This window comes from Natrix helvetica (genome assembly GCF_964273705.1).
Source record: "Natrix helvetica genome assembly, chromosome: 1".
In the NCBI taxonomy this organism is placed as follows: domain Eukaryota; kingdom Metazoa; phylum Chordata; class Lepidosauria; order Squamata; family Natricidae; genus Natrix; species Natrix helvetica.
This window is the reverse complement of record NC_138548.1, coordinates 290,993,525-291,003,838: the sequence shown is the minus strand read 5'-3', so window position 1 is coordinate 291,003,838 and position 10,314 is coordinate 290,993,525. Positions and strand designations below refer to the sequence as shown.

The following is a 10,314-nucleotide window of genomic DNA, read 5'->3' as shown; positions in this document are numbered from 1 at the left end:
ACTTGTCTCCAGAATTTGTGGGTGCCACAACACTGGAGGTTTTTAGGAAGAGATTGGAGAGCCATTTGTCTGAAATGATATAGGGTTTCCTGCTTGAGCAGGGGGTTGAACTAGGGTTAGGGTTAGATCTCCAAGGTCCCTTCCAACTCTTTTATTCTGTAATTTATCCTATGCCTGCCCAGAATGAGTGCATTTTGCTTGAAAAGTGGATGATAATCTTAAGTAAAAGGTGAAAGTAGATCTGGATGTCACAAAATAACTCTAAGCCCCTTTCAAAAGGGAAGATAATTTCTTCGCCCAGAAAAATATAAATAAAACCTTCCTTTCTTCTTACCTTTTTGAAGGCCGGTTGTCACTTTCTACTTCTATTTTGAGCTCTCATCTAAAAAGGAACATCTCAAGTTGGTGCAACTCAACGTGTGCCTCTATCACATCTTATTTCCATAAGAAATTCAAACCAAGTCTCTGTTCAAATTTTATCTCTAAATCCTGATGCCCCCCTATATAATTCTTACTATTCAAAAAGTGAACTCCTACTCACGCGGAGGAAGCCAAAAAGGCCATTAACTTGGTTTAAACAGGGTTCCAAAGATGCAAATTATTAAAAGAAATAACTATGAAAAGATGATGGCTCAGAAAGAGGGAAATTTTAAAAAAACATTCTTAGCTTAATGTTTGAATAATAAGATTATCATGAATGAAAAGGGGGTTGTAACCTATGACCTCCCCTACTTGCTCACTTGGTTTGAATCTGCAACTTAGTCAGGAAATGCTTTGGTAGTTCAATAGGTGTAGGCGAATCACACAGGCCTGGCAAGGCCTGCTCATGTGACCCAGCCCCAGATTGCTCTGAGAGGAAAAGTATTTTTAAAATACGGCCTGGGAAAAGACTAAAAATAACTGTAAATCTAACAATGTCTTACTTAAACCTGGGTCCTGGTTCTGTATCCTCACTACTTGCCTTCCCCCAGCAGCCATCCACTCCGCCTTCCCCACAGAGCAGCTCTCCCTGCAACCACCCAGCAACAAAGCCCACAGGAAGGAAAGAGGAAGAGACTCTGCCAGTCCCATGATCCTTAGTGGGAACACATCTGATTGACTGGCAGTTGCTCCCCCAACCCCAGCTAGGATATCCTTTTCAGACCAGGCCCTAGGAAATGCACTTTAACAAAGACAACAATAGGTAAATGAAACACAACTGTTTCATAACAAATATATAAGAACAATTAGCAGGCTTTCAAAAATTCAGTTAATAGCTCATTTTCGAATTGCTCCCATTAAAAATCAAATTGCCCACCTGTGGGGCATGGGCCCAACGTTGGGAACCACTGATTTAATCACCTTATTTTTTTATTTAAATATTTGTGAACTCACATATCAGAAAATACCTTATAGAATTATGGGACTTGGAGGAAATAGTTATTCTGTGAGTTGAACTTCACATACCTTAAAATTAGACTTAGAATAATTTTAAATCTATACTAATCGGCATACATTAAAATGAAATTTCATTGCACAAGTTGCCAAGATTGAGAAACAGCCTCTTGGCTGCTAGATTGCAAGAATACACATAGAGTAGCTCTTTAGAGAATGGCAAAATGGCCATTCTTCTCAGCCATAGCTCTTCAATCAATTGTAACAATAACACAATTTCAATACTTTGCGGTAGAATTTCATAATCGGGATCATATCTAGAAAAACATGAAGATTATCGTGAGGCTATCTAAGAACTATAGTCTCTGTGTTCTTTAATCCATATAACTGTTATTTGATGAGTAATGATATTTTTCACATTTCCCCTTTGAACGTATAAATGATTTACTTGCTTATGATTTATGATTTAACCAATGTTTACTGTTCCCAAGATACGCTCAATATTTACTAATAGAAGCTGACTAATACAAGCCTTTCACATTCCCTTATACTAATAGAATGGGGAAACTGAAAAGTGCCCATAGGGACTTGCAATGTCAACATTCTCTTATCTTCTTTTGATAAGGCTGCGCCAATATGCTTATATATACACATAAATGCCCAGCTAGAGCTTAAACAGCACCTGTGTCTGATAGCTAGAAGACATTTCAGTGGAAAGGCTTGGTGTGGTTTATTCTCTCCTACCAACATGAAGGTCGCTTTTTGCCTGTTTTTCACCCTGGCACTCTTCTTTTTGTACTCAGGTAAGCCGAGCACCATCTTGCAAAAGATTCTTTTTAGCTACAAGGCATTTTGAGACTTATATCCCCATTATCCACTCAGCTTCATAAAAAGGGGCATTTTAAAGGCTCTTTTACAGGAATGTTGTATTTATGAGGGATTTCAAACCCCAAATTACAACTTATATAGAAATCAAATGAATCTTTAGAAAATAAAACTCCAGCCCTCCACAATCCTGACACCAACAGATACCAAAATTTAAAGCTAAGCAGCTTTCATGTTTTAAAATGTTTAAAAGCCATTTCTGATCATGAATCCTGGTTTTAATCAACTAAACCTTTAATCAACTAACTAACCATTATACTTAGTCCAGCATTGTATTCCAACAAAAGAATTATAACTTTATAGTTGTTTTTGATTGCTTATTTTTGTTTTTATGTTGTCAGCTGATTAACTCCCATAGCTTCAACCTTAAACTGTCTATGCTGCACCTCACCCCATTCCTAAGAGGTCTGTAAGGGGGCGTGCATAAGCGCACCAGCACTGGTGCCTGCCGAGAGCACTGGGTACCGTTTCGGTACAGTGCTCCAGAGGGCCCACCCGCCCGCACACGCCTCTTACCGGTATTTGAGGTTTTGGGGGCTTCCACGCACATGCACAGAGCGTACGGTGGCTGCGCGATGCTCCACCAAGCAGCTGGAGTGTCATGGGCGGTAAGTACGCATGTGTGCACTGCGCGTATATGCGTGCATGCTGTGTGCGTTCATGTGGTGGATGCCCAGCCCCGTTGCACCGTACTGGTTGCACTGGGATCCGGAACCCATCACTGGTGCTTACCGTCCCTGTCCTACTGTCCCCATTTATTTGTAAATAAATATTTACTTTGATCATGTTTAGCCCAACTATTATTCAGTGATAGTTGTATGAATTTGAATATATTTGCATTTGAGACAGAAAGAAACATCTAAGATCAAATACTCTTTTGCAGTGAAAGAAATTATTTAGCTGGTCCTTATTCAAGCTATGGTTTTACATTATATTGTTTATGGATTTGATCTTTCTTTTTAGATGCTATTGAAGATGAAGACAAGCCCGTAAGTGTCAGCTATGTAATAAACCTAAATGATCATAGTTGAAGATTTAGATATGTAATGATTTTGCAAAGGTGCAAAGGTGCAAAGGTGGGGCGAGGGGGAGGGGGAAGATAGCAATGAAATCAATGTCTGGGAGGAAATTTATATGGACTTTATGGATTATGTAATGTAACCAGTTTTTGGTATGAAATGGTAAAATTGTGATTTATGTTACATGGGGGAAAAGACAGAATAAATTCAAGGAAATAGACTTTACAGTATAATAGACATAATTAGAGAACTGAATAATAATTTAGATGTCTTCTTCCTCCTCTTAATATTAGGAAAGTACATGACTTCAAGAAGAGCATAATACATTAATTTGAGGGAAAGGGTGTTCCTTGGTGCTCTCTGAGCTTGATTGTTTTCTTGTTTCATTACCCAAACTAGGTAATTGCTAATCCACACTAGCACTGACAATGATACCTAGTTTGGGTAATGAAACGTCAGCAAGAAAACAAATAAGTTCAGAGAGCACTAAGGACCCTTCATTTCAACCCTGAGCTACAAATATTTCTCCTTTATTGGTACATTAATTTGGATTTTTAAAAATAACAAAAAGATGCTACCTTTTGCAGTGTCAAGCTTGACATGAAAGGGAGTCTTCACTACTAGAATCCCATTGTTTTGCCTGGCAAGACATCCAACTATCAACCCCTTCCAAATATAGATGCTGAAAACTCAAAACAGGATTAAAATGTTGAAAGAAAGATGCTGATGTGTCACTCATTTGCTGCCCAATTGTCTCTCTCCATGATAGTGAATCCAGATGGATGGCCCCTAGAATGGTATGCCTTCATGCCAAAACTATCTAATTGGAATTTAGGATTTTAAACCCTGTCCCTAAATGTAAGGAATTAATATTATTAGATAAAGGGACTAGAGAAAAAATAGGTTTCTGCTTTGAAATGCAGTAGTTCTAGACTGGACTGCCTTCCACTTGTTTTAAAGAGCAATCATATTAAGAGCATTCTTTCAATGCAAATACTAAAGCCAAATAAATTTTGGTTCTAGCCCTTTGTATTCATACAAAATATTTGTAGCCATTTACTAAGAGAATCTTACAAGTGGTTACAATCCATAAAAGAGCAAGATGGCCTAATAACAGAAAGTTAAGTCAGTAATAAGCATGTACGTTTTTTATCTGATACCAAAAGGCATATAACCTCAGGGCAGCCTGATTTCAAGAAGGTTTTCCAAAGTTGTCCATGGAGATTCTCAATCATCCAGGTCCTTGTTGTCCCAAAAGTGTTTTTTCCCAAAAAGCACAAAAAGCTGTGGGTAGTTTACAAATATCAGCACATTGCACCCAATAATCTGGGTTTTCATTTTACCGACCTTGGAAGGATGGAAGATTGTGTCAACCTTGAGCCCATCAGGATCAAACCCCAGGCTGTGGGCAGGATTAACCTGTAATACTGCATTCTAACCACTGCATCACCAGGGTTCCTCATGGATTCTCTACATGGCCAATTCCTTCTGGTATGTAGACTTCATTGTCCAGAATTCCTCAACCAGTATGGCCATTGCAGAGGTTTCTGGGAGTTGAAGTCTACACACATGGAATTCTACAAATTGGAAAACACTAAATGTGGAAGATTACAAGATCTTTAGGAGCCTTAGATTAACCAAGGGAAGATAAAACCAATGTTGTTCTCTCTGAAGGTTGATTGCACTGACTATCCCAGAAGGGCGTGCACCAGGGAGTACCAGCCCCATTGTGCCTCCAATGGTCAGACCTATCCCAACAGATGTTTTTTCTGCAATGCACATGTGTAAGTATCGGTTTCACTCATACCAGCCAAGATGAAGCAAGAGTTAATTCTGCTAATTACAGTAGACCCTATGTTTCAATTGTAGTTGCTGTAAAATATGTTGGGTTTGTACTTGTGAAAAAGCTTACATCTTCCGGCTTTTCAAATTCTGTGCTATATCTTTCTCTTCATAGTGAAAGTCGTGGAATAATAACATTGAACTACCTTGGAAAATGTCAACAGTAATGCAATACAGATACCGAAGACTGAGATATTACTCCAAACAACATGGCTCACATGGCTCTTCCTCTATCCTTTTTTCCTCCACTTTTGTTTGCTTAGGCAGCGAATATCTTCCAAATTAATTTCACTTATCAATAAAATGAACTATGCATTCTAACCTGCTTTTGAGTTTCTTTTGCTCCACAATCTCAGTTTCCTAATTTGGGGGTGATTCTAAAAAAAAGTGTTGCATTTATTCCCAAAAGGGCACATTTAAAACGCAAAATGAAGATGGGATTTGTGTTTCATAGCAGTTTCCCAGGTAGATCCTCTCTGGGACCTAGAGATGTGGTTGAGGTTCTCTGTGGATGATGGAATGGCTTAAAATGCACAAGATTCAATGACACATATGGGCAGGATCATAACTTTCTATTGTTATTATACAATACAATACAATAGTAGAATTGGAAGGGACCTTGGAGGTCTTCTAGTCCAACCCCCTGCCTAGGCAGGAAACCCTATACCGTTTCAGACAAATAGCTATCCAACATCTTCTTAAAGACTTCCAGTGTTGGGGCGTTCACAGTATTGGGGCATTCACAACTTATTCTCTGAGTTTTGGAATTGTTAGCCAGTTTCTTTGGGGATTCAACTGTATTAAATCTAGAGCTGCTCCTGTAAAAGGGGATCTGGTTCACACTTTGGTTTGTTTTAATGTATTTTGTTTAATACTCCATATAGAACTCTTAAAATCTATGTTTTGTTTCATGCTTGGGACTCTCAAATCAATATTTCAAAGTTGGGACATTTCAAGGAAGAAATGCTTTGTATGTCCCTACTGAAAGCCATCCATCTCAATCTCCATCCACATTTTGTTCCAGACTCAAAAACACATGTATTTTGTCACATCCTCAACACACTTAAAATAGTCAATTTAGGCTTGGAATATTTCAGGAGAGAAACATTTTCCACATCTCTAGATATCATATTAATTGATTGATAACATTTACACACAGTCAGCCAACTCAATCAAGGTAAGTCTGGGTGGCTTACCAACATAACAAAAAAATAAATAAACTTGTGGAACATGAACCTACAAACAGCAATCAAACTATAAAATGGTGATTGAGGCAGAAATAACACCTTCATTCAATTCAGGCAGCACACATCAAGCTCAAGGAAAAAAACCCAGTTCTTGATAGTCTTTCTAAAGGCCCTCTGAGTTGGAGCCAACTGTATGTTGGGAAGAAGGTTGTTCCATAAGTCGGTTGCTGCTGAGAAGACACATCTGGCTGGCTCCTAGTGAAAGGATCTAGACTAGGTCTAGATTCCCTATTACAGTGGGTGATTGGGCAATATTATGTTGTCAGCTCTTCAACATAGACTAGATCAGGAAACAAACTCTATTAGAAGACTAGGACTACACTGAGATAGGCAATAGTAACAGAAGCATGCAATGCTGACTGTGCTTTACTCCCCTCCCTCTCTTATCCAATGAATTTGGGAGAAGCATGTCTGGCTTTTTCCCCCCCTGAATGTAGATATTCTTCAGTTAATGTGTAATTGGGTCTGGAGACTCCATTACTAGGCAACATGTCATAAAGTGTAAATTCTCATAACCATCACATTAATGATGATCATGTGCAGATGGGATTCTGAGGGTTACTGACACTGAGAAGAGCAACAAAGATGATTAGGGGACTGGAGACTAAAACATATGAAGAACGGTTACAGGAACTAGGTATGTCTAGCTTAAGAGAAAGAAGGACTAGGAGAGACATGATAGCATTGTTCCAATATCTCAGGGGTTGCCACAAAGAAGAGGGAGTCAAACTATTCTCCAAGGCACCTGAGGGTAGAACAAGAAGCGATGGGTGGAAACTGATCAAGGAGAGAAGCAACTTAGAACTGAGGAGAAATTTCCTGACAGTTAGAACAATTAATCAGTGGAACAGCTTGCCTCCAGAAGTTGTGAATGCCCCAACACTGGAAGTCTTTAAGAAGATGTTGGATAGCCATCTGTCTGAAATGGTATAGGGTTTCCTGCCTAGGCAGGGGGTTGGACTAGAAGACCTCCAAGGTCCCTTCCAACTCTACTATTGTATTGTATTGTATTGTATTGAGTTACTGCCCATCTCTTCTTTAAAAACCTCCAGTGAAGAAGCACCCACAACTTCTGAAGGCAAGTTCCTTTGGCTAATTGTCCTCACTGTTAGGAAGTTTCTCCTTGATTCCAGGTTGCTTTTCTCCTTGATTAGTTCCATTCCATTGTTTCTTGTCCTGCCCTCTGGTGCTTTGGAAAATAAATTGACCCCGTCCTCTTTGTAGCAATCCCTCAAATTCAGGAATACTGCTATCATGTCCCCATCAGCCCTTCTTTTCTCTATACTAGCCAAACCCAAATCCTGCAACTGTTCATATTTTTTGTCTCCAAGCCTTTAATCATCACAGTTGCTCTTCTCTGCACTTTTTCCAAAGCCTCAACATCTTTTTTTGTAACGTGATAACCAAAATTGGATGCAGTAGTCCAGTTGTGGCTTTACTCAGGCTTTATACAACCAATGATTGTATTAGTTTTTTGGGCAGCAGCTGCTGCTGCTGCTGCACATTGCTGTCTCATATTTAGGTGATTGTCAAAACCTGTGGCCACTCAGTCTTTGCATGTTTGAGCCAAAGCATGTTCTTCCCCAATCAGATCCCTATAACTTCCAGGCCCTGGGGCTGAACATTGACAATTTCGCCTGGATGGCCCAGGGTGGAGACCAGAGGTGTTATTCAGCAGGTTCTGTCCAGTTCTGGAGAAGCAGTAGCGGAAATTTTGAATGGTTCGGAGAAGTGGTAAATACATCTCTGACTGGCTCCACCCCCATCTATTCCCTGCTTCCCGAATCCCAGCTGATAGGGAGGGATTGGGGATTTTGCAGTAACTTTCCCCTGGAGTGGGGAAGGAAAGGAGATTTTACAGTATCCTCCCTTGCCATGTCCACCAAGCCATGCCCACAGAACCGGTAGTAAAAAAAATTGTATCCCATCACTGGTGGAGAGGCCTACATGGTATCATCAGCATACTGATGCTATTGCTCTATGGAAGCACAGGCTGCTCCAGGGGCTTGCACCTGTGCTCCTTCTAGCCCCTCCCATTTGAATTGTTCCCTAGGGTCAGTATGGCTCAGCTGCCAATAAACATTATTTCTTCCACCCCCAACTGAAATGTGAAGTCAGGCAATCAATCAAAAGTGTAACTTATTAACGGTTCAAGACCAAACAAAAGGGAACAAAAAGCTTATCTTCCCCCCTGGGGGAGCGAGGGGAGATTCCCTTATGCTTTTCCCTTTGTGGGAACAGGTAGTCCAGAAAACAACTTGGCACCAGCGGAAAACACTGAAACCAAAAACGTGTGAGAGAACCATCTGCTGGCGCTTTAAAGCTACAATAGAGCAGAAAAGATTTTTCAGACTGTATACAAACAGGTGTATGGAGATAGACCCAGATGCAACAGTGACTACAGGTGAGGTGGTGTGTACAGCCTTGTTATCCAAGTCCTGACCTCCCTGGTATGTTTGGGGTGAATGCATGTATAAAAAAGGTGCAGCAAATGTATCTCCCAAACCTCACCATGCACATTCACAACTTGGTTCTGCTCTTCAAAACCTGTGCAGCTGATGCAACTGATAAATGGCCATGTTGCTTCCCTCTATTTTACTTTATAATCCATGCTGTCATTTGTTATTCAAACAGGAACTAAGAGACGCACGGCTGAGCTTCATAAACCTGTTCACAAAAGTGCAAAAAATAAATCAAGGCAATTCTTTATGACAATAATGTTTTAGCGTGCACCACTTAAATATCACTTAAAGTAACGAGCAGATTACCTGTAGAGATTCTCAGTCATCAGGTCATGGTTCTCCCCAACACCTATTCAGTTGACCCTGAGGACACAGATAAACCTCCAAGTGCTTCAAGTGGATGAGAAGTGAAACGTCTTCAAAGAAAAAACAAGAAAGGCCTCCTGAAAAAGCACATTTTGGACAACCATGACCTGGATGACTGAGAATCTCTACAGACTTTTAGCTATACAACTTGGGATGAACACCCTTTGAATGGTGTGAGAATAGGAATGGATTTTCAGAGAAAAATTGCAGACTACAGGAACCAGTACCACTACTCAGGTGATGCTGAGGACACAAATAAACCTCCAAGTGCTTCAAAGACCCTTTAAAAGGATGCAAATTACCAGCTGTCTGCAAGGAATACAAATCATTCCATTCCCATTATCTTGTCAGGGCTGAAGAAGCTTCTTGGATGAGAAGCAAAATGTCTTCAATGAAAAACCAAGAAAATCCAGTTGCCTCCTGAAAAAGCACCTTTGGGATAATGCGCAGAGAGATTAAAACTCAACTAGGAATTTATAGTTATTTTCCTTGTCTGTACTGCTCTATGTAGGAAAAATATTTCACAGTATGCCATCTAGTGGACATTGTTGCTCTTTATAATGATTGTTCTCGTATACTTTGAGTGAAATTTACTTGTAATATGGGTGATAATCTTGACTAAAAAGTTAGTCTGGATGTCACAAAGTAATTCTAAGCCCCATTCAAAAGGAAAAGGACAATTCTCCCTCTCTCTCACACACACACCCAATGCAAATAAAACCTACCTTTCTTCTTATCTCTTTGAAGTCTGGTTGCCACTTGCTTCTTGCTTCACATGTCATCTGTCCTGAATTCTCTTCTAAGAAGAAACATGTGAAATTGGTACAACTCAACATATCATATCACATTTCCATAAGAAATTCAAACTGAGTGTGTTTTCAAATGTTATCCAGCCAAACACGTGTGATCTTTTTTTCTTAAAACCTTTGACATGCATATCTCAAAGGGTTCCATCCCAGAATCAAATAATAGCAAGGGGCTATTTATACAAATTTGAATATATCACAGAGAAAATTTCTATACAGGTAATACCCAGGTTACGAGCGTTCATTTAGCAAATATTTGAAATTACATGATAAGCGTCCCCTAGTGTTTACAAACAAGTCCCGAAACTATTAA

The 10,314-nt window shown here is 39.7% G+C and overlaps 1 protein-coding gene across 1 annotated transcript; it reads left to right on the top strand.

Moving 5' to 3' along the window:
* Window positions 1-2,028: 2,028 nt before the first annotated feature.
* On the top strand, window positions 2,029-5,441 carry LOC309382728 (ovomucoid-like). The gene is made up of 4 exons (XM_081934520.1): window positions 2,029-2,177; window positions 3,223-3,248; window positions 4,953-5,062; window positions 5,236-5,441. Exons 1-4 carry the CDS (start codon window positions 2,123-2,125, stop codon window positions 5,285-5,287), a joined length of 243 nt encoding a protein of 80 aa, XP_081790646.1. The 5' UTR covers window positions 2,029-2,122; the 3' UTR covers window positions 5,288-5,441.
* Window positions 5,442-10,314: the final 4,873 nt, after the last annotated feature.